The 27,254-nt window shown below is 42.1% G+C and overlaps 2 protein-coding genes across 2 annotated transcripts in view; one reads left to right on the top strand and one right to left on the bottom strand.

Annotated features, from left to right (window-relative positions):
* Positions 1-8,404, bottom strand: part of nlgn2a (neuroligin 2a) — a 166,253-nt gene extending 157,849 nt beyond the window's left edge. Inside the window, exon 1 of the mRNA XM_046380881.1 lies at positions 7,218-8,404. The gene's annotated coding sequence lies outside the window, so the exon portion shown is untranslated. The remainder of the gene's footprint in view (positions 1-7,217) is intronic.
* Positions 8,405-23,993: 15,589 nt separating this feature from the next.
* tmem256 (transmembrane protein 256) lies at positions 23,994-26,948 on the top strand. Its single transcript, XM_046381566.1, has 4 exons — positions 23,994-24,149; positions 25,276-25,313; positions 25,503-25,583; positions 26,355-26,948. The coding sequence occupies exons 1-4, from the start codon at positions 24,068-24,070 to the stop codon at positions 26,496-26,498; spliced, it is 345 nt and encodes a 114-aa protein (XP_046237522.1). The 5' UTR covers positions 23,994-24,067; the 3' UTR covers positions 26,499-26,948.
* The last annotated feature ends 306 nt before the right edge of the window (positions 26,949-27,254 follow it).

Genomic DNA, 27,254 nt, shown 5'->3' with positions numbered 1-27,254 from the left:
AGATTGGAATCGCACCCCCGTTTCCTGCTACCATTTGTCAGCAGAGGAATTGCTTCAGCCTTCAGAGACAGTGTGAAGAGTCAAAGATGAATGATTTAACCAACACACACTGTTTCCTGGGATACACATGCTGCATCCTTAGAGAAAACAAGAAGAGAGCCCCTTTGGTTTAAATAAATCCAAAGGAGAAAGGCGTGCCAAAGGTTTTGATTCATTTCCTCTTAAGTGTGTGCACAAAGGCAGAACCATTCACGATTGAGTGTGTGTTCATGTGAACGTGTGTGTGTGTGTGTGTGTGTTTGTTCATGATAATCCTCAGGGTTTGCGTTCTTCTTTGCTGATTGTGACAGTAACAGCAAAGATCATTGCCTGCTTGGCATCATCAAGCACAAAAGCGTACCACTGCCATTCTGGCGCTCATTCATCACTGCCATGCCTCTGCTTTCATTCCTAACCAACACACATACACAACCAAAATCTAGCAAGGGCCTGTCAATGAAGAGACATCCTAATTCACTATGTACGAACAGGCTTATTCTTTTCATTACCGCCCGCCATTGCGACAGCTAAAGCCCAGCGGCCTAACAATGCATCAACTGGAGCTAGACGGCACACGGAAGTACTTGAAACGCTCCATTTGTTCAGAGGAGGAGGGGTTGAGACTCAATTCTTAGAGTAACGTTGCACGCATCCATGCTCCCACACACATCCACTGCTTACCAATAAATGTCTCAGCAGTAAAGTAAGTAGTGACTAGGTTGCTGAAAACAGCTCATCCAGAGCTCCACCAGGCAACAGTCTAAACAGCAGTCTAACCCCTGGGAAACTGACAGGCAGTGACTGGTATCTCCGCATCCTCAAGTGTTGCCATTAGCCGGCTGCACTGGCCATGCCTCAAACCCAACCATGGCGAGACACCGTCACTTATGTCAACAGATGGGCATCAAATGGATAAGGGCCTAGCCTGTACTGCGGGACAGCCACTGGCTACACCGCCACGGAAGCTCATTATGTTTGACTGACTGAGGCTGGCGCTCACACTGTGTGTGTGTCAGCACAAGAGGAAAATATGTGTGTTTTATAACAACCCTCATCATTATACAGTGCAGCCACAGCAATAACACTTCAACATGTTGGCCAACACAGCCACTACTGCTGCTGCTTCCTTTGCCAGCATTACCATTCAACTGGTCTTTCTCTAGCTAGTTGTTAGAGCTTCGGCTGACAGCTCATACCATTATGTGTGGTGGTGAATCAGCTCAATACTAATGTGTGTGTAACAGCGTGGAAGAGGTAGCATATAGCAGATGTTAGGCATGCAAAACTGAGATGGAGGTGCTGTAATGTCGTGGCATTGCTCTCCCTGTTCTACCGCATGCTCCTTCACAGCATGCTTTTCTGAGGCCGCCTCCTGTTTGCTCTTCAACTCGCTACCTCCGCTCTTTTCGATTTCTCATGACATCCCCAGTCACTTGACTTTCAAAGCACATTCTCTCCTCCTCTCTTTGTGTGTGTCTGGAGGTAAGGGGGCAGGAATAGCAGCCTGCCTACCCGCATGTCTCCAGACCCATTGACCCTGAGCTTGTTTGCGATGCTGAGGGTTTACTGAGGAGTATTCGCGATGTGGCCACTCCTGACCTTGAGACGCTGTCAATACCATAACTCACTCAATTTTTCCACGTCCCCATCGATGGTCAAATGTAACACATGGTGCGATGCACTGCAGTGCTGCTTGTGAAACAGACAGCACAACACTGCAATGAATAACAAAGGATTTTTCAAAAACACATTAATCTCTAAAGTTATGTTGCAGTGAGATTTGTGTATAAAATCCCTGGACTATGAAAAGGATGGGGGGGGAGTATTAGGGACAAAAACAAAACACACAGGTAGAATTCCTGTGGATGCGCCAGAGAAATAGAGGGAAGTCACTCGGTTTGCCAGAGGGCTGAGCTGCTCTGCTCAGAGCAGCATGGATTCCAACTGTCAGTCAATCTGATTGGCCAGAAAGGAGGATGTATTTAATCCCGGCTGTTGCTGACTCCACTGCTGTTGATTCCATCAAATCTGTATCATGCTCTCTATTTAGGATTCGACTCTGCAACACAGGAGCATGAAATCCCATTGTAGCCTTGCACCTCTATTATGAATGGAATTATTTGCTCAAAAATCACTCAACAGTGGTTTTAATCTTTGCAGGTTTTCTATTGTCAGAGGGAATGCAGAGCTACATCCAACCTCCCGCGCTGACAAACTTGAGAGGGGAGCTAGCAGTTGGCTGATGGGCGTTCTGGGTGGTTTCTCACTGTCTCTGCGACTTCCTTTGGCTTTTATCTCTTTGAAGAAGAGAGGGGAAAATGTTCATTGATCTTGTCCGGTGGTCAGCCTGGTACTAGCATGAGATGGGAGGGGTGATGATATGAAGGCTGCCGCTACTGTTGTCCGGAGATTTGAGAAGCGAACATCAGGTTTTTCCGATCAAAATTTGTCAGAATGTTCGACCTTGATCCAACCTTAATGAGCCCACTGAGGACACTACAGCGCTCTTAGTCTGAGGCTGACGGATGACATGGGGGTTTGAAGGTGAACTAAGAAGACAGAGGAAGAAATGTTTGGAGTGTGTGAGGGAAAGACATGAGAGGCAGAAAGAATATACTGCAATGAAGAGAAAAAGAGGAAGACTGAGGCAGAGAGAAAGAGAGAGGAAGAATGGAGCTGAGACAAGTAATGGCTCCAACCCATCGTCTCCATCATGCACCCCAGAGAGCAAAGACCTCATTCAACAGGCTCAGACAAAGGAGAGAGAGAGATGGGCCACTGCAGAGGGACTGTGGGAGACCAGCACTATAAGAGGATCGCAACAAAACAGAGAGGCTGAGCAGAGAAGATGGAGGTACTTGTCTCGGAGAACAATCTTCGCAAATGTAATTGTTTATCTTTACTCTTTCAAGAAAAGAAAAACAAATATCAATATTATTCACCACCACATATCCAAGAACCATTAGGGGTGCACAATATGTATATTTTTCAGCTGATACCAATGACTGACTATTAGCTGATTCTCATGGTCGATTTCTGTAGGAGAAGAAGTTCTTATCCTATAGTTTATGCACACCTGTGGGCAGGAAAGGCTGAGATGCTGGGAGTAAAGATGGATGATTTCCTATTCCATATCTCAAATAAAAATTGTCGTGGTAAAATTCCAGACCTTTCCCCTTTCTCCTCTCTGTGTTTATTGGCAGATCGCAAACCAACTTTAAGGATGCATACTGTCACTTAAAGTAATAGAGTGTGTTTATGCTCACTTGTTAAGTCAATGAAAGCAATTTGGTCACATATTATCAATTCTACTTACCTGCTAAAATTTCATAAGTGGCCAATAGCTTAAAATATAAATTTCCCACTACTGGGCTGTTAATTTATCTGTCCAATACATATCATGCATCCCTGGGCATTAAATTACAATAAACTGAACATCCAACATTTGCAGATCAATTTTCCCAGGTCTAAAAGCCCAAATAAAATAAAACATTGCTAATGCTTAGGTTTGCTCAACATCAATGTAATATAATATTTGGACATAATGATTTCGTGTAAGGATTCTGCACAATTCCAGAGAACATTGTTTACTGAGCTTTATCATAAAGAAAAAAAATGCACCCTCCAGCAGTTTGGACATTGCAGCAGTCAATATCGTGATGTCAGTTGTTTTTTTGATTAATGTTGCAGCCTTAATATACCCGGACACATGCTGGTGCACACGTACAAACCGGCAAAAACAAAACCAAAGCTTCAGGTTTAAAATCTTTGTCCTTCCAAAAAGATGCTGCCATAGCAACGACACACACTCCTTGGAAAAGAAAACAGACCGACTCCCTTTGAAAAAAAATGAGTTGGCCACAGACGGATGGAGAAAAGAAACAAGCGAATATATGAATAGGGAATAAAGGCAATACAATAAAGTCACACAGAGAATATATGGTCTTATAGAGAGGTGGCCTACACATATCAACAAACATGTAGAAGACTGGGTTATTACATGGGGAGACAAGTCTTTAAGTTGTGCACAGTATGTTGTCAATTCCCAAATCTTGCTATGTTAAAAAGAGCATCCACTGTAGAGCTATTCCATTCAGTCAGCTTTACTTTTCACTGTGCAGTTTAGTGCTAACACCTATGAGGACAGAACAACATGAGCATGTCACAGAATCTGCTCAAATACCAAAGATCCATCCATAGCCCAAGGATATTTTCATAAATACATAAATTAAGTGTGTCTGTCTGCTCTTGGTTAGCTTTTCTAAACAGATCATTAAAATGTGCAAACCATTATACAACCACTAAATGTACCACATGGAACATTCAAGTTAGCTGACAAGTGGAAGACAAATTTTCTCTGTTCGGCAAACAGAATTATGCCAGCAGTCCTGAGAATATACCTTCAAAGCAACAACTGATAAACACTGTTCCCTTCCTCAGCTTCTCGTAACAAAAGGGAGATGTGAGCAACAGTGCCTCCCTGAGGACTCATGTGTTCAGCCAGCCTTGGCTTTACTAATTCATTTCAACTTTGCTAAACAAACATTTAATTTCACTAGCATTTAGCAAATGAGTTCTCCAGTCAGCATGTCAGCTGCCATAGTGCTTAATATTTTTTACCCAGATGACATCCCTCACCTAAAATTAGCAGCAGCTGCTGTCATCTCCACAGTCAGAAAACATCCTAACGCACTGGGGGACCTGCTGTCACTGATTCATCTACAGTAAAAAATAAATAGTGAGGGATAAAATTAGCAGCAGTCAACGGACAGGCAAGGATTTTAAGCACTGTGAAAGTGTGATTGTGTGTGATTGTGGTGGCTATTTCAACCCACCCTGTCACAACACCAGCCTGCATCTGCTGACTGCTTAGTGACCCACGCTAGGAGCCATCAATCTACCCAGCGACACGCTTTGAACACTTCAGACCCATCAGCCTCCAACTTTGCTGCACCTTGCAGGGGACGGGTGCCACTGAGCAGTGTTTTTAAGAGCCTTGCATGCGTTTTGTTGATTGGGACACATACACACACACAAAAAAATGAACAAAGTCTTACATGCAGAATGCTCGCACACATACCCCCGGAGTACAGAGCAGGTCTTTCCCCCAGGACTCCTGAACCCCTCCTCCGCACTCGACCATGGCAACAGTTTGTTTTAAACCACTCATTTTTATAATTTGGGGGTTTTGTGGGTATCATTTGGGACTACAACGACAATTTCATTATACAATCTTGTGTTGCATAATTACAGTTAAATTGAATCTTGAAGAATGTATTGTGTGCAGGCTAAAACTGCTGGGATTAGTCCATTAATCAATTAGTTGGGAAAAAAAAATAGTTGCCACTTATTTTGAAAGCTGATTTCTGTCAAATATCAAACATTTGCTGGCTCCATCTTCTTCAGTGTCAGGATTTTTTGTCCACAGGACAAAATCAGCAATTTGAAAACATCGCTGTGGGCTCTGACAAATTGTGATGAGAATTTTAGCACCTTTTTTTCACATTTTACAGACTAAAGATTAATCTCTCAATTATGAAAATAATTAGCAGACTAATCTGTAATGAAAATAGTGGTTGGTTAACCTTAGCACAGAGACTACCCACCCTGTGTTTTTGGTATGCTTTTACTAATAGCTTGTATTCAAATGAATAAAGGGAATACACCATGTTGCATTGCTGAAAGAATGTTCTATGATGTCTCCCCCTCTCCTCCATTTTTTTCTACCATTCTGTGTGTACATATTTCTCTCACACGCACAAATGCCTGCAATCACTCTTTACACTGCATTGGCGTCCCTCCTTTATCCCCCTTAAACATCTCCACAGGTCTTCAAAGTTTCCAGCAGGCCGCCATCGAGATAAATAACAACTCCTCTGTGACAACATCTATTTAGCACAAGGACAGTCGCACATTTTTCCTCCTGCCTTCATTAAAAGGCTTTCTCCCCACAGAGGAGATGCCCCTATCTCACTATATGGGCAGGCTAGCTGCCTAAACCATGGAGGGAAGCTGAGACGAGCCGAGCGGAGCTGCCTTCCCCTTCTCGTCGCTGCAGATAAGAACAGAGGTCTTCTTGTCCCTGCTGAATTCTATCATCTAGCAGGCCCTGCTGATCCGAATGCCCCACAACACCAGCCACAGCATATAAATGCGCTCCATTCTTCGTGCTGTGTGTGTGCATCTATTTGTGTGTGTGGTGGGGAGCATTTAGGGGAATATGCTCTCATGGTCATGGCGTTTCCTGGGTCTTTTGAGTATAAAGACCCCAGGAAAATATGCTCAGATTAAGTTGAAGGATGATTTTACAGTTGAAGGGGCACTTTTGTGAGTGTGTTTGTGTGTGTGTGTGTGTGTGTGTGTGCATGATTTCAATGGTCTGCAACACAGGGTGGTTTACTGGCAAAATGTCCCTTACACTCCTATTCATTTAGCTCTTATTGCACACAATCCACAATTCAAGAAATGCACAATGATCGCCTCATGTGCAAAGACTGATCCAGCATTGATTTGAGTAATAAGCTACAAATTCTTCATGTTACGAGGACAGAGGAAAGAGCTCGGCCTGACTGAATAGCAGGCTCTGTCTCTCTCATTCCACTAGAGAAGCTCTGAGTCCAAGTCCTCATCAGGATACATCTTCTCTGTTATGAAGGAGCAGCGGCTCGTCTGCATAAAGCACGACTCATTCACAACAGCTTTGACATGGCCACCCAGCATAAACACATACATACGACATACAAAAGCAAAAAAAATTAATGAATTAATTAAAAAATGCTGCGAAATCCAACAGATTGGGCAAAGAACAGCTCATAAGATGTCATTCACTCAAGAAACGATTCGAACACCCTCATCTGTTCAATGGGCTGTTGACAACCTGCATCTCCATTAATTCTCGAAAAAATCCGTTGTGGAAATGACATGTAGGCAACAGGTAATAAAAAATAGGAAACATGCACAGAAAAATCCCTAATTTCAGCCTCAGTTTACTGATTATGATACTCATTTATGGATTTTTTTTTTTTCAAAATTTTAGATGTCAAAGGCACACACAAACATGATTAACAGTACAAAAACAATAATCAACTGAACAACATATTTTACTGTGTCATTTAGATTTTAAGAAGGAGATTAACCTCCCCAGTAGAAATTAGTACTGACCATGCACCTCAGCCTACCTGTTAATTTGTGATCCACTGGTGCTAGTGGGGTGCCAGATTCCCACAGATGTTTTTGCGTTTTTGTTTGTTTTTTGTTTTCTCTTCCTGAGATTTCGTCCTTCTCTCCGTTGTCCTCTCCTCTTAACCTTCCTCCAGCAGGAGTAAATGTCAAGCGAGCAAAAAAAGTGCTTGCTTCTAAAAAAAGAAAATAATAATAAAAATAAAAATAAATAAATAAAAAAAAAAAAACACGTTCAAAAGTGTTAAACGGCAGCAGTACCCCGTTCAATCCAACCGGGTCGACAGGTGGGACTTCATGACTGGAGACAATGAGCGGAGACTGAATACCAAAAATAAAGCTGCCTCTACTGCATTAGACACCACACACGGCAGGATATAGTAATGTTTCCCATCCGAGCAGGCAGACTCGCCTCGGTCCAGACTGTCCTCTCCTGCACGGCAAATATTAACGAATTTCTGTGCTGACAGTCCAGTTTTCACAGGCAGAATGTTTGTTTTACCGACGACAAAGCAACCCCCAAATAACCCGGACGTGGCTGCGGGGTGTCAGAGGATTTGACAGCCTGGGAAGTGTCACCTGTGTTGACCAATGGTCGCAGCTACTCAGTTTTTGAGCGTTTTTCTTGGACGTCGTCGTCGATAAAATCCTCGATAAATCCCTTCAAGGACAATTTCGACACCGCTGACCACCGGTCCGAGTCAATGTCCAAGCCGCGGCTTGATTTAACTCGCTTGGGTAACGGCGGACATAAACTGTATGCAACGCTGTAGTCTTGTGAAAGATGCTGTCTCTGCTATCGCCGCCGCTGCTGCTGTGTGGATGCCGTGACCGCTTCAGCAGGCAGTAGCGCACGCGCGCACGTGCGCACCCTCGCCGGAACGCACGCTCGCTCGTTCCCGGCGTGTGACGCGCGCCGCAGTGTCCTCCCTAGCAAGCTGGTCGCCTTGGCAACGCTTTCCTCTGACCTCAATATGGTAGCTTTTATACTAAAAGATGCGTCGCGTTTAACCGCAAGTTCTGTCGTGATGACAGCCTACTCACGTTCACTCAATGGTCGAAATAGGTATTAATCCGCTCCTTTCTGTGGAGGTTGTGGTAGGGTTGGTCTCCATCTTCTCCCGCAGAGGGATGTGAAAAATTAGTGCTGAGGAGTTTCATTTTTTCGGCATCTCTCACTCCTCCTCCTCCTCCTTCTCCTCCTCCTCTCGCATCAAGCCGGGCAGATCTGCATCAGCGTGACGTCAGAGGACGTTAAAGAGATACTAGTCATTTTTCACCTCCTCCCTTCATCCATCCCTCAGCCTGCATCTTTCTTCTTTTACTTCACTATTCAGCCAGCAGCCTTAAGCGTTCCTTCTTACCTCAGTTGCTCCCCTCCATCTCTTCAGGCATTGTATGTAGTTTATCCCTTCAACTCTGAGAACATGTAAATCTGCATTTCTGCCAGGCTAATCCTTATAGGAGACTAACCATTAATCATTGAGGGATAAATATCATGGGGTATTTTGAGTGCCAAATAAGGTATTAAATGAATTTTGTAGTGATACCACAGATGATAAAAATTATATAACATATGAAAAAGATTAGGACATGCGCTCGCTAATCATCACTACCAGTCCCTTTTGGAATATTGTACTATTTTTGGGGGGGTTGGTTTGCTGACTTCACCAGCTTGCCCATTTATTTATTTTATGTTTTACTTTAAGGGATAATAACCATCTAACATCCAGCATAGCTGAGTCCCCGACCTCATCAATGCAGACGGTAATGGCTGTGTGGTGGCAGCACCTGCTCCTCTGGATGCAGGACTGCCACATGTCTGTCTTATTACCAGAGTCATAACACAGCCAAACATCTGCCTCAGTCACTCTCCCACTGCACAGCCATGTATCCACAGTTGGTGGGCTGGCACCTGCCAAAAAAAATTCCCAGCTCATAGGATAAAAGTCTTCTGAAAAAGCTTTGCTCTGCTTTTGTTTTTGTTTTCACGCTTCTATCTGCAGTCACTTAAGCTGAAGTATAATGAGTACCACCCCGAGTCATATCTAAATGATGCCCATGTGCTCTAAGGCACCATCCAGATCTCATTGTAGAGAAGATTTACTGCCTGACATCCATGTGCCAGTGTTCATTCAGTTCCTCCTATAAACCCCGGGCAGGGAAACAGGCTGTTTCTCCACTCATGTGGTGAGCTGGCCTGTCGTCAATCAGCCAAAACATCATGTCAGCCAGTCGTGCTTTTTACCATCAGACACATCCAGGGACCTGAGGGACACCGATGAGGCATAGAGAGAGAGAGAGAGAGAGAGGAAGAACGAGAGATCGCTATGGGTCTACAATCTCAGCTATCAAGACAAATTGTCTTTGGTGGTGGATGTACATCCCCCCAGTGATGTCCCATCAGGCCAAGGTGAGAAGGCAGAGGCCCTGTGCGTGTGTGCCTTCATGTACAGGGGTGATGTTGATGTCCTACACTTGATAGACCCTAGCCAAGCATCAGCATTAATGGCCCACCAGGGAGACCTGACAGCTGAGCCCGCATACACCTCAATGTCTGTTTCACACAACTCCTCTTCACTGATGGACTGCACTGATGCATGGTAGCAAACACATGTATCATGACACACACAGTTCCTTCTGCTCTCCCCTCACAAAAGAAGAACACATACTATCCCTACCTGTACACAGACATTCCCAGTTATGGTTTATCTTGTGTTAGAGGTCAGTTTGCCACTGTGGAGCCCCAGTGACAGCTGTCAGTCTGTGGGGAATTCCTCTGCAGTGTACTGTATGTTCTTACACCTCCAGAACACCCTTAAATAGTAATTTGTGCTGCTTAGTGCATTTCTATGCATAAGTGATGCGTTAAAAAAAGGCCCTTTGATGTGACCCCCGAGTGTCCTGGGCCACCCGATTCAGGGCTCTTTTTTTTTCTATATCTGAGCTTTCAAAGGAGAGTGGAACAGAACACCCACAGCGGGAAATGGCATTTTAGGATTTACACAAGCATACATACATGCACATAAAGACATACATTATCACATATGTAAATGCACGTACATGCAAGTGCCTAAGCGGTCTTAAGCCATTATCACACATATACACATGCCCGTGGATTTAATATTCCATTATCAACAGCCTGCAACAACTGCTACATTCTGCAATATTACAATCAAATAATTTGTTTGCTCGGAGGTGATTGCAGTAACGTGTCATTGCAATCTCATAAAGCCATTAACCTTTCTGTCTAAGGCTCCCAGAATATGCAGAAAGCCCATTTTCTCATTGCCTAATTTACTTTTCTCGCAACGTGACCTCATGACCACAAGTCCTTTCTGTGTTTGTGGACCAAGAGAACATGCATTGGCACAGAGACTGAAATGGAATATCACAATACATAACAATTATTATTTGTTTTTGACAAATTCTAAGAATGGCAGTATTGTACACACTCACCTGTGCAAATGTAGACATTATACACATAACTTCCTGCCAAGATGTCATTCCAAATGGCTTAAAAACCAACTCTGGCTAGCTGATGCCAGGAACTTTTAATTCACAGAGCTGTTTTGGCGAAAAGAGACTGGGCTTTAGCACAGTTGGATGCTAGCTTGCCAGGAGAGGCAGGAGGAACTGCTTGGCACAAATACACTTCAAATGAAATGTGCTCACTCCTCTCCTGCAGGAGCAATTATTCTTTAACTGCTTTACCCTCATGCAGAATGACACTAGAAGTTCACCCATCTCCTGCTTCCCCCTTGTGCAGTTATATTGCCCTCAGTGTTATCACCCTCACACCTTGAAACATCTCACACATCACACTCTGTCTTGAGTTCTTCGCACCGGCTTTTTTGACTTCCTTGTAGTTTTACATTCATTCACCTTTTCCTTTCTCTCAATTACCTCCCTCCATGTCATGAGGTAACTGCTCCCCAGGCTGGAAGCTGGTGCACTTCCAACTTTCCTCCCACCTCCTTTCCCACTCTTTATTTCACAAAAAGAGACTGAGAATGTGTTTTATGAATCAGATATGAGACAGAATGATATAAGCATTATGTAGCTCAATGAAGTGCTAATGGTATTTAACAGTAAACAACATATTCCAGCTGTTTGTCACAGGAAGGTGTGGACCTTGGCACACTTTAACATGGGAATTTTTTATCATTATGATTGAGAGAATCAATGAAGTCATTGGAACCTTTTGGAAAATACGTGTGGAGCATTCACAATGACATCTTTTGGTTTGATGGCACACCAAAGAATAATGCATTATAGCTCTGACATATCCCAGTTTTTGTCATCTGTTTGACAGTGTTGTTGATATCTTTCTGTTTCTGCAGTTAGATGACTGTACATGTATTGATTTGATCAGCATTTATTAATGCTTCTTGCTGCTCAAGGCTAACATTAGTTCCTGGATTAAAATCAAATAGGAAACTAGATGTCACAGAAAATTGGTCTTAATGCTGCTGAAAAGTAGACATATATTTTCATTTCAAAAAAAGCCCAGTTTTCCACATGTACTCTACACAGCAGAGTCGGCATTTTTAAATGTATCCATTTTAAAGCTGCACTAATCTAATAACTACATGTGATAAGATATATGAAATATGTAATATGTCACTAATAGTGATAACCCCACAGAGATTTTTGTTCCCTTAAGCTGAAAGTTCCAGCAGTTAAATCATTATTACCGTACATTAAGTCTAGTGAGATCTAAAGGAAAACGTACAAAACACAGGTTAAACTAGAGCACTGAATGAAACTGCTAAACAAGGAACAATAAATATTAAGATAAATATCCCCTCAGTGAAACTCCCTCTTCTTCATCCGCTTCCAGCTACTCTGCCAGTAAAAACCCCCCAGTGGACTCTCAGTGCTTTCCAACCACTCTTCCACCTTCTCTCATTTTACATCCACTCCCATGTCGTAGTAAGCCTGCTCTTTCACCTCCCTCCTCTCATCTTTCTTCATGCTCACCTCAGCAAGCATGTGACCAGTTGGGGGTTCAGTGTGAATTCTTTACCTGCCTTTGTTTTCCCAGGCTTGATCACAACTAATCTAAATTGCATGGGTAACGCTGCTGTCTCTCCATCCCCCTCCTCCATGTTTTCTTACATCTCGACTCCTCAGCAAGTCTTCAGCCCCTTGGGGTCGGGGATCGTATCCTTCTTCTCTGATCTGTGGCAGCAGGGAGCCTACCAGATTAGTGCTTAAGCAGCTCCACTTGCATTGGTTCCCATCATATGCCACCCCTCTCTTTCTGTCTATATAATTCAGCGTCCCCCTACCACACACAAATACACGTACACACCCCATTAACTAGAGTGGCATCTGCTTTTAATTGTACCCATATGAGCACTGGCGTAGTTTCCGCATCCACGAATTGGCTAGCGCTAATTGCGGCGCCACATGGCCCATCGATACCGGCTGCCACAGTGAAGTATAAAAAAGAGAGAGAAAGAGACCTGCAGAGTGTGACTTTGCATTTTTTATTACTTCCTCTGGCCCAGAAACTTTCTGTTTTTGGCCTTGTGATCATATCTGCACATGTAGTCATTATTAACATTGAGAGGTTCATATGCAGTGTCTGTGCTTGTGCCTGTGCCTGTGCCTGTGCCTGTGTGGCATGCGCATACGTGAGTGTGTATGTGTGGCACCCTGCTGAGTGAGGAGCTCAGGACTGATGTATTATTCATGGGAAGGTGGTAGTAACTTCACATTAAGTGAAAATGTGCTCATTCGATATAAGCATGAGGGAGCCTTCTCCTTCACACATATATCACACATTTCTTGCAATACATTTGTACTGTACTAATCACACTAAAGCCCTTTTCACACCAAAATATGGCCCCTATATTCCATTTCGGCACCTAAAACCACTACAAATAGTTGATTGAGCTTGCCTTTCTGTCTTTCTTTCTCTTTATTTTGTCAGATTTGATATCATGAAAGCACCAGGGAACAGGGAATATATATTTTACTCAAATCTCCCCTTTCAGAATCAATGCACAAGTCGAGAATTTCCCTCTCTCTCCTTATTTTGTACATAATCATCTCTCTACTACACTACTCCTCCTTCCAGGTCTACACGGTGGGAACAAGATTGTGTAGCTCATGTGAAGCTGAATGAGAGTCACTTGTGAGTGTGACATTGTGTTGCTTTAATGGAGCTGGGCCGAATCATGAAAGTAAAGTGACAAGTAACAAATTACTTTTGAATCTCAATACTTCTCCAGTGAGTAATATTTCATATTAAGTTAGCAGTTAAGAATAATTTGCCTAACACAACACATAAGGACAGGGTAGAATAACCAAAACTGCAAAAATAAAAGCTGAGCTGGAATAACCAGGGTTATCTGTAAAGCCAACACCATGCAGCATGTTCTCATGTCACATATCACATGCTCATGAGGCAGACACCAATACAAACACTGTCTAGGTTTATTTGTCCATACTTGAATATCTGTGAGTGTTTCTGTGACCACATGCACACTTCATTATGAGTAATAAGGGGAAAGAGATGTAATTTTACAGGTTATTAGACAGGCTTATCCTGGGCAGTGATTCTGCTGACTGCTCTTGTTTTTGATATATTTAATTCATCGGCTGCTCACATTTCTGTTGTTTTCATTGCAGCTTACTGCCTCGTGAGCAACACATTCAGAAATGGGAGAGAAGGGCATAAGAAGCAGAGCTAAATCAGCATAATGAGAGCAGAAAATGGCTCCACTGGGACGAGTATCCAAATGACAGACATCTCAATGATTCTATCACAAGCGACATCATTGTTCCAGATGGATGACATTGAGCTTAAAGCAACAGTTTGCTCATGATTTGTAGAACACTTGAACTTTTCAGCATTATTAGATTAGGTGATTAGATGAAACCTTAATGGTCCCCCATGGGGAAACTGGGCTTGTTGCAGCAGCAGAGAGGAGGATCTAGATAAGAATTGAACAAATAGGAAGTACTAAAGATGATAATACATGCAATTTGTACAACAGAGCATAATGGCTGACAGATTACTTTGCGGATTCGTAACAGATATAGAGGGATGGAGCAACAGCTCAGTCATCAAAGAGGGTCTAGATGTAAGAGAATATGAAGGCAGACATATTTCAGAAAGAGCACATCTTATTAGAGTAAAAGAAGGCTGGGTGAAAGTTTTCAAGCAGAACAAATAAATTTTTTTTATAATAAACTTGCAGAAAATTATCACTTGCCTGTGCAGCTCTTCTCAACTCGTTGAAGCTTTTTAGCTTCTTACAGTTTATTGTTTGGGTTTTAAAGGAAGTACGGCCAGAATTTGAAGGCATCTCCAATGTATCACCAGTGTAACCACAAACTGCTGCTTACTAAACTGTTTGCTGTAGTTAACTTGGGTGATAGTTTTCTTTTGTTAGGATTATGTTTTCTTTGTTCTTCTCTCTCTCTCTCTCTCTCTCTCTCTCTCTCTGTCTCCCTCTACCACGATCACCTACCAGTCAACCTGCTACCTGCTGCCAGCATTTAAGCGCTCTCCACCTCCACCACATTATTCCATCACTCACAGTGGTATTGATGTCCAGACCAGTTTTTACTCCTCTTTGTTCTTGTGCTTGGGCTTTGGACTCTTTGTCTTTGTTCTGTCTTGAGGCTCATTGCTTTGCCTTTGGTCTTACCCGCCCAGCCTCTCCCGAAGCTTCCGTGGACTTTGTTGGAAGATTTGGATTTTTTGTGTTGGATGTCTTGGATCCTTTGGACTTACCTGACATGCTGATACATGATTTACAGCATCTGTCCAAAAATTAATGTCACAATTTATTTAATCGTAACCACAATTATCTACAATATGCCACCCAAGCAAGAGTCATATGAAGAAACTCATCAGTATGGCCATCTAGTTGGCTGCATCACACTTGTTTTGACCCCCTGGTGCAGGTGTACTAGACAATCCGGTTTGTAAAGCAAGGGGACATTAAATATTACCAGAAAACATTACCTGAAAAATTACCTGAAAAATCAATTGTAGATCTGATCTTGATTCAAAATGATCAGATTGCTAATGCAGTTAAACATTCAGTCCATTTCTTCTTCTCCTCCAACAACACCAAACACCGCTCCAGGGGTCAAAAACTGTTTACCTTCCGAGTGGAATACCTGATCTGGTAAATATTGGTTCTTGTTTATGCTGTCATGTGTGACAAGTCTCAAAAAGCCTTGACAGCATACATTTATAATATATATCGGTATTATGGCTCTTACACGCTATGCCGGTTGGAGCAGGTGACTTCCATGACAACCATTTTCACTGTGAGAAAAGACTATTTTTACTCTGTCTATACTAGTTTACTCTGTATTACTAGTTCATTTTCAGTTGGAACTACAGATAATCCAAAGTAATCATGTGCACTTGAAGGAAGACGTTGCTGTTAATTTTGTAATATGTTTCAGTGCTCCGAGCACTCTAAAGTCCATTTGACTCCACTGGGTTAAGGTGGAGGAAGACATGTCAGAAACAAAAAATGTATATGTGCAATTTGGCTGAACCAACTCTTTAATATCAGGGTTCGGCCTATTTTGTGTCTTGTTGATTTTTTCTCCTTATTTTCTGTCCTCCTTCCTGGCTGAGCTATGCGTTCCTGTTCTCCCTCACCTGCCTGTTCACACACCTGCCTCCAGTTCACCAATCAGCCACCTTTTTAGACCAGTCTCTCCTCTCCACCTTTGTCAGATTATCCTGCTGCCTTAGTGGAATCCAGATTGACTTTCCTTGTGTAGTAAGATCTCTCCCTGTGAAGACTCACTCAGGATTTACCTTGCCCTGTTTTCTGCTCTGTCTCCATGTATTTTCTGCCTGTCTGTTTGTGAACGGACCCCTGCTCAGTTCTTTGGATTTCTGCTGGAGGAAACAGAGACCACGAGCACTCATCTGCCGTCCACCTCAAATCAACTTAGAATACTTTTGCTAGGTAGCGTTCATTCATCTTCTGTTAGGAAGACCTCCCAAAGTTCAGTAAACGCTTGTGTTTTACCCTCTCCTGGTTTCTGTGTGTGTGTGTGTGTGTGTGTGTGTGTGTGTGTGTGTGTGTGTGTGTGTGTGTGTGTGTGTGTGTGTGTGTGTGTGTGCACTTTGGGGTCCCCCTTTTTGAGAAATGTAACATTTAGAGTTTGAGAGCCACTGGTCTAAGCCTAAATGTCTGAGCTTTTATAAAAGCTTTTACAACTTCACAGTTTGTTGTGGACAAGTTCTATAAAATAAAGATAACACAACAGTCAAACAACGACAACAACAATAAAAGTAATCTGACTGATTGCTTTAAAATTTTATTTTGAAATTGTTGATACTTGCCTCCCCAGGTACTTGTGATAAACTCGACCAACACATTTTTCTATGTTTTAATAAAATATCCTCAAAAATGTGTGCAATGTGAAAATATTACTTTCAAAGTATTTGTCTGTCTTCCATGCCAAGTTTGGCAAAAGGTAATTATGTCTTTCTTGCAATTATAGATAACAGCAGTAAAAAATAATAATAATAACCTTACTGTGAAAACTGCATACAGATTAACTTTACAGTTAATGCAGACAGTGGGCACACTCATTTTAAGGTGAGTGTTTAGAAAATGAAAATGCAAGGTGGAGAAAAATAAAATGGGAAATATTCTTCCAGACTAAACCTTGTGCATTTGACTCTTAGCATTTACTATGGTGGGCGGATGGAGGTGTAGCAGCATGCTGATTCCAACGTATGTCTCTCACATGATGGGACGTTCTGGAAATATAACAAATGCTGGTGGAGCAGAGCAGCATTAAATGAGGGACCTGCCACTCACCTATGGAGCTGATTTACACATATATAAAGACATTCCAGTGTGAAAATGTTGCCCAGATACTTCCCTCTAAGAAAGAACAAATAAAACACATCTTCTCTTTGATTCAGCTTCCTGCTTCCCATCTCCATTTTCTCTCCAGGTACATGACTAATGAGGCCCAAATTATTAAAAAAAAAAACTGCAGTGAAGCTGCTGCAAAGGCTTCCTCTTTGCTTTCTTTTCCTCCACACAAAGAAAACTTCGTAGGAGCTCTGACAATCATCAACATTTTTCACTGCTAATTCTGGTTGCCCACTGGGAGTAGGACAGAACAGCTTAACCTTCCATATCAAATGTCTCTGAAATAATAAGAATGATAAATTCAACTCAATTCAATTCAATTCAATTTTATTTATATAGCACCTTTTGCAATCAAAATTGTCTCTAGGTGCTTTACAGAAACCCAGAGCCTGAATCCCCAAGCTAGCAGACAGTGGCAAGGAAAAACTGCCTTTTAACAGGAAGAAACCTGAAGCAGGACCCGGCTCACAAGGGAGAACCATCCTGCTGATAGTTGGCTGGGTGAAGGAGGAGAAGAACAGTTAATAATAATAATAAGTAAAAAATAAATAAATAAACAAAACTCAAAAAGCCAATCTACACTAAAAATGTTAATTATCTCCTCTGATGGAATTCAGACTTGGAGGGATGCTAATCACCTTTTAAACTAACATTGCCATGCCTTGTTAGAATATTAAAAGCCTCATAATGTTGAACTTACGGTCACAAACATCCATCTCTCTCCTCTTGCTTCCGGCCTTGGATTTAGCTCTTGGCATCTGCACGTCGATCAGTGTAGTGCCACAGAGATTCAGGTTGTTACAGAAAAATAAGCATTCAGAAGGGGACTCATTAGAGATGTGAAAACAGACTGATGGAGCAGGTAAAGTGAATGAGATGGATGACCTGAGCCACAGCAGCCCCTAGGATGAAGCGAGGATGTGACTGGTATATATGTTGTGTGACAGCTTTGATTAAGACGCTCACCGTCTAATCCACTCCCTCTTTGTCGCTCTGCATCTTACTCTCTGACTCTCGCACAAATATATACCAGGTAGATGGAGCAAAACACAGGGGGGAAGGAGGACAGAGGAAGAGGAAACATCCAACAGCATGATGTGATGTTTGTTTATTAGAATGATCAAGGACGGGTAATCTCAGCCCCTGGTCAAAATCAACACGAATCCACTGCAACCCTGCAGATCACATGCAAAAATGATTTTCCCTTTTCAAAAGATTCATTGCATTATTCAAAAAAATATAAAACACAAATCAAAAAAATGGGTACAGGCACAGCAGCTACTATTACTACAAGAGGCATAGTAGGCCACAAACGTCCACATACTAACAGAAAGTCATTAGTTTTGGTCATAAAGCTAATAATTTATTGGACAAATTAAAATTTTGACCTGCTGGATGAAAAGTGTCTGTAATCCCTCTTTATGGACCAGAATGTCCCCACCAAGTTTCATCCAAAAGTTGTTACTATTATGTTACCTGAAAGCTTGCTATTGGGCCTACCAATAAATCATTACTTAAAAGTACTGCCTGAACTAGCAGGATGTTTTTGCAAGTCTGATCTTTTCAATTAGAAACATACTTACATTACATAGAACAAGACTGTCTTATTCGATTAGAGCTATTTTACAATTAAAAGCTGTAAAAGTTAGATGACACAGTCTTTTTATTTTTATAGGTTTCAAGACATAATTGATAGGCTAGTCATTAATCAACTGCTTATGGCTGACCTGGAAAGTGAACACTTGATATATCTTAACATCAGAGTTTGGTTGTTAAAATGTGTCTGCCATCAGCTGCATTATGTTCCTGTTGAGTCTACCTAAAGAGTGATGTTGACAGGCATGGACCATGGCGAGGCACTGCTGTCTCAGGCTGATGGAGCAAGAGTTCCTGGAAGAGCTGGACAAAGAAGAACAACTTTTGCAGCTGTTCAGCAGGACGGTCACATTGGAGGGCCTTCAGGTGTTCATCTCTGTCATTTGTCCAGGAGAAGAGGGGGATGTACTGGCCTTCCTGCCATCTCCTGTACCAGTACTGTGGTACCAAAGGTGGTGGACACTGCTCTGAAGTTCCTCCTGAAGAAACCAGAGAGTGTAAACAAAAATGCTCAGGGAGTGCTCAAAGTCCTTCAAACACATAGACTATGATGAAAGCTTTTTCTCTGCCAGAGACGTCATCATCTCTGCCATTTAGGATATGGACTCTGAAGTGCAGACTGCAGCACCCAGCCAGACTCACCTTCAGCTCAGCACCTACTCTCAGACCAAATCCCACCTTCGTTCCCAAAAAGTTCAGAGGTACTAGAAGTTTGATTTTTGTCCTCTGGTCCCTCCTCAGGATAAGGATTTAGCGTCAATGGTTAGGTGGTGGTTAAGCCTCTGGGGAATGAATGCAAGTCTATGTAATATCCCCAAAAGTGATAGAAACAGGACTGTGTGTGTGTGTCAGTTGTGCTGCACCTGTCCCACACTTGATACGCCCATATATCCCTGTGCTCCTTAGATGACCCTGGGTACTGCGGTCTGCAGGGATTTGACTGTATTTCAAACCAGCTACCTTGGCTACTATGGTCAGTTGTCCCTTGACTGGGTAGCTGAGGTTCAGTACTTCTTCAAGCTGTGGCAGCTAACCCCTACATGGGTTCAATGTAGTGGGCTCATGCTGGCCGTGGCAGGGAGGTCATTTATCAGGCTTCATTCACTGCACCCATAGTAGCCAGTACTGGGCTCTGTCTGTGTTTGTAGAACAAGGGTTAAAATCGTTTATGGACAACAATAGAGCTCTATGGCACAGAGGTGTGAAATATATATCAGGATATAGCTACATAGCCAACATGTAGAATAACTTGGTGATGGTAGGGCATTTTCCTAATGAAACTGAATTATCTGTTAAAGTCCAGGATTGCCAGGAGTGCTAGTACCAAACGGGATTAAACAAAACTTGATTTGACTTAAGAGTAAATGAAAGCAATATTAAACATCATTATTATGCAGGGGCAGAAAATGCATGTATTCCCTGCCATGAAACCGACTTTGCCTTCGCTGTAGCTGAGTTTCTCCAACTAGGATATTTTTTTGGCCTAATTGCTGCCAGTGGCTAAATCCTATCCATTTGCATCGATCTCCTTTGAAGAGAGATGCAGATGAGCTTAACGAGTGTGCTAATTATGCTCACTCTGCGTGGGGAGCCTGCTGTAACCACAAGTTTGTGTGTGTGTGCGTGCGTGTGTGTGTGCATATTTGAAATTTTATGCAAGTGCATGCCTGAGTGTTTGTTTTTGTACATGCAGAAATGCTGGGGACAAACAACCTGACATTAAGAAGAGAGTGACTTGGTTTGAATACCATTCAGTGGATTAATAATAAGTCTAAATGTGCTTTGATTTCTTTGTTTGGAGCTGTATATGTTGTCAGCTCAGTATCAGAAAGAACATGTCATCCTACCAACAAAAGAAAGAAAGTTGAACTATTTTGCTGAAAACATCCACCGAACAATATTTTTCAGTGCTGACATGAGAATGGAGACAAATGCTATTGTATGGGTGTATGCATTTGTGTGTACCCCAGGCTGTTTTGGTCAAGTGTGTGTGTGTATGTGCGTGCGTGTGTGTGTGTGTGTGTGTGTGTGCTGCTTTGCCAGCCAGTGTAATGGCAATGACTGGTGTTGTCTCCCCTAGCACACAATAGCCTGGACACCCAGACAAAATGTCACTCGACAGGCCTGTCTCTCTCAGCCTCCCTTCCTCTCTCTCTCCTCATTCTTTCCTCTTCGCTGAAAGGGATGTAATGACATGGACGAGTGACATAGCTGGAGCATGAAAAGCTGTGACACTGGGGCACAATACATACATTTGTGACTAAACATCTTGGAGACATGAAAGCACCCTAACAGATAGATAATTGGCTGCGGTTGCGGCTTCTCAAAGCAAGCTGAAGACGGTGAAGGGCTGCATCCGTCAAAACACATCAAGGTTAATGGAGAATTTCAGAAATGTTGGGTTCTTTTTTAAATCTCTGTATCAGGGGGAGGGAGCACGCCACCCAGCAGGCAAAGCTTTCCACGCATAAAGGATATTTCGTTGCTTTCAGGATGGAGCTGTCCTGTTTTCGATTTTTGCTGTTTCCCTGCTGTATTTTCACTTCGAGACATGAGAAACTCATGAGTGTGAGTGTGACAATGGAAGAGATGGATAACTTTCTGACATTTGTAACAGTGTGGCAAAGCTAGATTTCCATTTCACAGAGCATCATTCAGTATGTGGCTTATTTCTTTTAAATAATGACAAGTTTTAGGTCTTGAGGTGTTGTGTCTATCTGTCTTGTTAGGTGCTAACTAAAAACAAAGCAAAATCTTTATTTTTCTGTTGGCAAAACAGGCCGTTCCCACTTTATTTGCTGTGCAAATAAATTCCCCTGCAGAACAAAAATGAATCACCACCAGATATACCTAACAATAAAGCTAACAAGAATAGGAAATTGGATTTTCAAAACAACCCACGGCAGTACATTAAGTTGAAAGAAAAATATGATTCCAGGTGTGCATACACTTGTTTTTAAAAATGAAAATGAAAGGCAAGGAAGTGAGATTCCTCGTTTTTTTTTTTTTTCTCGATGGAATCATGTTTCTTGCCATTGTGATAAAGGCTGTACCAGGACAAAATAAAGTGTGAGGCACCACCAACTGTCATGTAAATGTGTAGGTAGCAAGACAAGCACAACCAGTTCCCATTTGCAGGAAGCACTCTCTCGATATCCTCTTTCGAAGCGCGTAATGTTCTCCTTGTCGTGCGCTTGACTGTGAGATAGCTGCATGTTTCCTCAGACAGCAGCTCGATCACGACAAGACAGGCTGGCGGTAAACAATCTGAGGAGATCAGACACATACATGCACATGCTTCTCCTCAAACACGGCAAGGTTTGGCGGACAGTGAAGCCATCACTAGAGAAGAGAAGAGAGGACAGGCAGCCGGGCTGGCTGAAGTGAGATGGATGTTGGCTCTTGGAGGAACCTCACAGCACACGGCTGCTGGGACTTAGAGATAATTTGCTGCCTGTCTGTGAAAACAAGATGTAAAGCCATATTTGATTGTTGTCCTTGCTGTCCCATCTGCCACGGGCCAGAATGAAAATGACCTGACTTTGTGTGTGTATTTTAGTGGATTATGTACACAGTAAGCAAGTGTCCTTCTACATCCACCCCAGCACGCAGGCAATGCTGCAAATCATGCCAAATTAAAGTCCATGCATGCACAAGTGTGTATACACACAGACAGACTTACGTCAAAGCTCAGAAGCCTGCACAGAGACACCTACGTTTGTTATAGGTTCAGTTCACAGTTGATGATGAAGGCTTGTGACTCATGAGGCTTATTTTTAATTAGCTACATGGTCATTAAAATGTGTTAATTGTATGCATTGTGTTAATGCTGTGTCAAAGTCAGCTAAGGACGGGGCTTGGCAGAAACCATGGTTTAGCAACTCTCCAGTAATGCAGTATGACCCTGTGTAATTTCAATATGATAATTGGAAGAAGTCCCCCTGCCCCTTACATGCCCACACACACACAAACACACGCACACACACACACACACACACACACACTGAGATCAGAAAGCAATACAGCACCCCCTTTTGGTGGACTCTCTGCAGGGATTAGTGTATTTTCATCAAAGGGTAACAACAGCATTAGTCCCCATTGTGACACCTCTGCTGGCAGGAAAACACATCAAGCATTAGGGGTAATTCACTAAAGCAGAGAAATTCACCAGTGCTTCCCAAATTGCACTGATGGACAAATTGCAAAGTGCTGCACGCTAATGCACCCGCCACACCGCTGAGCCTATCATCCGGTGTTGTGGCAATTTGGTGCATAAACTGACTCTGAAAAAGAGCAGCATAAACACCTTTCTGAAGCACAGCAACCCCTCTGTGAAGAAAATTAATTATTGAAAGCAGCAAAATAGTGGCTGTAATTCAGCCCTTCCATGAATAATGCAATTCAGATCTGAAGTCTTAAACAAAGAAGAGGTAAAAAAGAAAAACGTGCTTGATTCTATTTCCCATTTGTGAGGTGGAGGTCAGTGCATAATAGTGAGTTTGAACCATCACTGGCCTTAGCTGTGACAGCACAAAATTTAACACCAGATTTAATACAAAAATTTTATAAGTTACTAAAAGTGCCTTTTTAAAACGTTTTTGGTTGCAAGGTGTCTTCTGCAGTGAGAGCTTTGAAAGTCAGAACTAACAAACCATAACAGTACAAAATCCCTACACTCACAAATACATAGCCTCGGTATGAAGTCTAGAGGCATTACAATGCTGAAGTGTCACGTCAGTGTCAGATTCGCTCGAGTTATGAAATTTGCCCGTGGGCTGCCACTGTAGCACAGCATTCGCCATTTTGGTTCAAGCCTCCAAACGGATAACGGATGTGCTTGGCGGCCAGGCCACAGGAACCGTACGCTGAACGGAGTTTCGTCTCCAGGTGATGCTGTCTTCAATGACTCAGCAAAGTGCCGTAAATAAAGACAGCAGAAAACTCAAAAAAGTACTCTAACGGCCAAAAATAGGGACGTGCGGGACGTGACGGAACACAAATCAGTGTGAATCGGATATGCCATTATTTTTGTCATTGATTTATATGATTGCAGGCAACGATTCAGTTGTTTTTGCATACCTGGTTTAACCTTATAATTAATTTTGGAAATAATTTAGTTTATGCAAACTTTCATGAAATAATAATGGATATAAAAAAAAACACAGATGAAGTGCATTTCCCTTTTGTGGTACAGTTTTTTAAAACTATGTATAGTTCCAGATACATTTAGTTGCAATTTTTGTTATTTTTGTTTAGCCTCATGGGCCGGAAAACCATAACCCCGGATTTCAGAGGGTGGCGCTGACAAAAGGACAGTGAAGGCAGCACCGTCGTAGTCTTCCGCTTGTCGGCTACGAAAGCAGTAGCAAAATATGTCCGCATCTGTTATTGTCCGAAGGTTAGCAGCTCTGTCAGGGGCTTCAGCGGTGACAGCTGGGGCGTATGGGGCTCACGGTAGGGATTCTGCTTTAGCTTATAGACCGAACGTATGCACGAGTATTTCCATTGAGGTGGACAGTAAAATAGTCAAGAAAGACTGTCACGTAAACTACTCACTACTCCAGCCTCTTTCCCAAAAAATGACTATTTAAGATTTGATTCCTTATCGAAACAGCTTTATAATTCATAAACATTAGCAGTCAAAATTTATCTTATTTTCATATGTTAGTGCTTAATTCGGCACCCAAACGACACGCCTAGCGGCACGGCATCTTCGTGATATAAACACTTGCTATAAAGGTGACTGACCGACTTCACGGTGTGTCATGGTGGAAGGAGGCTTTGCGTACTTAAGTAAACCCTTAGAAAACCTACAGTTAGAAGTGCATTGATGATCGCTGAATGTAGCTGACTGAGATGGTTTCAAGGGCTGAACTCACTGTGGTACCGTTGCTAGTTTTTTTTTTAAATAATTCGGTTTCGAGGCAGTATGCTACCTTTTGCCATAGTGACTAGCGCGTTTTGTTATAGCCTAGAGTTTATGCTGACAATGCCAGTGTTTTCATCACTGCCATTGTTTAGAAGTTGACACTTAAAGCTTTATGACATCTGCGTTTCGTGGTCATTAAATAAATAATGAGGAACTCAAGCGAAACTTAGTCTCTTGTTTGACAGTAAAGTTAGAATGAACTGTTTGTCATATTCAGATTGTACTTAAACGTAACATTTCGTATCACCTGCTGTAGGAATTTTCAAGTACTATGGGCCTCTGTTCCTGGATAGCTATGAGATCACTGGTTATGTTATTTTATCCAATAGATGCAAAAACTGAGCCAAGACAGCCAATATTGCTGTTTGACATAACACAACATATAAAAATAGTATGTCCAAAGGTGTCCATAAGTTCAGAATTCAAGGGATGTGGGAAAAACAGTAATATTTCTAAATTACTGTATCTCTGAAGTATTTTTTAAACCAAGTCACCTTGGTTATTTCTTACGATCTCCTTTGATAGCTAATGTAATATTTTATCACTCACGTGAAACTGTCCGAAACCCCTGTGCAGAGGGCCGCCTCCTGCTTTGAAAACCTCTGTCCTACTGCATTATGTATTATTTATGTTCCATATTTCTTGTTTTAGGTTTCAAAAACACCGACCCTGATGACTACCAGAGAGAGGTATGTAAACACTACCATGAAGAGGAAATTATGTTATAAAAAGTTCATTTCCGCTGTGTCACTGCCAAAGTCTCCTGACACAGTTTCTACTTTAGTGACCTTGTTGAAGATCGTGCTAAATAAAGTCCTATATTCACTGAAATGAAGAGTTTTTCTAATTGCTTTGTCTCTGTGTGTCTGCCTCTCCAGCTATTTGAAACTGCCAATAAGTACCATTTCTACCACAGCCTGGCCCTGCTGGGTGCTGCCCACTCTGGCAAACCTGCTGTGGTGAGTGTGGAAGCCTAATACCAACTCTCAGGGTTGGATGCACTTGAGTGTTCTTTAAAATTGAGCTAGTGTGATAGTGTCAGTCTATCTCACTGAGAACATCAGTATTCTTTAAACCATAATTACAGAGGATGGTGTTTTGAACACACCTGTGGCTAAGAGTTGGCAAGAGTGCAGTAAAATTGTAGTAAGATTTTGTTTTTGTTGTGTGTGTCATGTTTTGAGCACATTATTTGAATTTGAAAGAGAGCATATTATGATTGTAATTAATTAACCATAACTACCTAGGGGGAAATACCAACATTCAGCCAGCTGAATCATTCATGTTACTTTGTCATTCAGCTACTCACTCATTTAGTAATGGACAACCACGTCTAACAAGCTGTCCTGCTGCCCAGCCAGAAAGAGCCCAGGATTAAACAGTCCAACCAAACAACCAACACACACTCCAAATCAACTCCAGGATCACTGTATTAAATGAAAAAAAACATAACACTGTTAAATAACATCCAGTATGACATTTAGAACAGGGTGAGGGTTGTCATTGAAGGGGGTGCTTCAACTCATCCACTTGTCTGACAGGACTGTGGTGGTTAGACAGGAAAAGGTTGTTTGCAACCAACCACATTTGGCCTTGAATGCTAAACTGTTTGAATAGGCCAGTTCACCCTCTCCCAGTACACTGTCATCTGCAAGTTTTTATGTGTCTATATATTATATATATAAATATATATAATATATATATATCCTCCTCTGTCTCCCTCGATACAGGCTGGTACCCTCCTGATAGCAGGTATGGGGTTGTTCTGCGGCTCTCTGTACCACCAGGCCCTGACTGGGGACCCCGCTCTACGCAAGATGGCTCCCTATGGGGGCGTGGCTATGATCGCTGGTTGGCTGGCCATTGTTCTCTGAACTGTGACACTAAACTGCCAGACTGTTAATGGATGAACTGGAGTGCTTGTAAGAGCTGGGTGAGAGGTACAAGTGCTGACTTATTTCACACATCTAACCACTCCCTGTCCTGGGTTGTTGTGGGTGTCGGCAGGAGATAAGGTCACAACAGGATTATCACTTTTCTACCATTGCTGTCTGTATCTGACTGGTGCCCTTTGGCTTTTTTGTTTGAGATAAAATGGACAAGCAAATGAATTCACGCGTGCACAATTTGTTGATCTGACATTTTCAATGGCATGTCAGTCTTGTACTGGGAAACCAAATCATTAATGAGTGTGGCTGCGAAAAATGGAAAATCTTCATTTTTACTATACATTATGTTGCTGCAATAAATACAGCAAAAATAAAGAAGGGAATATGAAGGCTTTAATAAATGCTGATGAAATAAATACTTTTTCTGACACATTGCTTGATTGTCTGATTTTTCCAAATTGAGGATTTTTATCACGCCTTCAGGGGATTGGCAAGTACAGTATGCGATCAGCTCTGTCCATTACTTTGCAGATTAAAATTTTTTCGGACAAAACACGATCAGTTTATAAAAATAGTAAATTCTTAAATATTAAAAGAGTATAATGCAGTTAAACTTGACCAGCAGCAACAGCAATACTTGGTCAAACACTTTGTTTTCTGAATCAGTACTTGCAAAAATTTGTGTTTAGTGTGAGTGAACAAATATTAACATGATAAACATATTTGCCAAGCATCAGTATG

The sequence above is a fragment of the Scatophagus argus genome, chromosome 23 (genome assembly GCF_020382885.2).
Source record: "Scatophagus argus isolate fScaArg1 chromosome 23, fScaArg1.pri, whole genome shotgun sequence".
Taxonomy (NCBI): domain Eukaryota; kingdom Metazoa; phylum Chordata; class Actinopteri; family Scatophagidae; genus Scatophagus; species Scatophagus argus.
The sequence above is the reverse complement of the archived record's forward strand: the minus strand, read 5'-3'. Positions and strand labels throughout refer to the sequence as shown.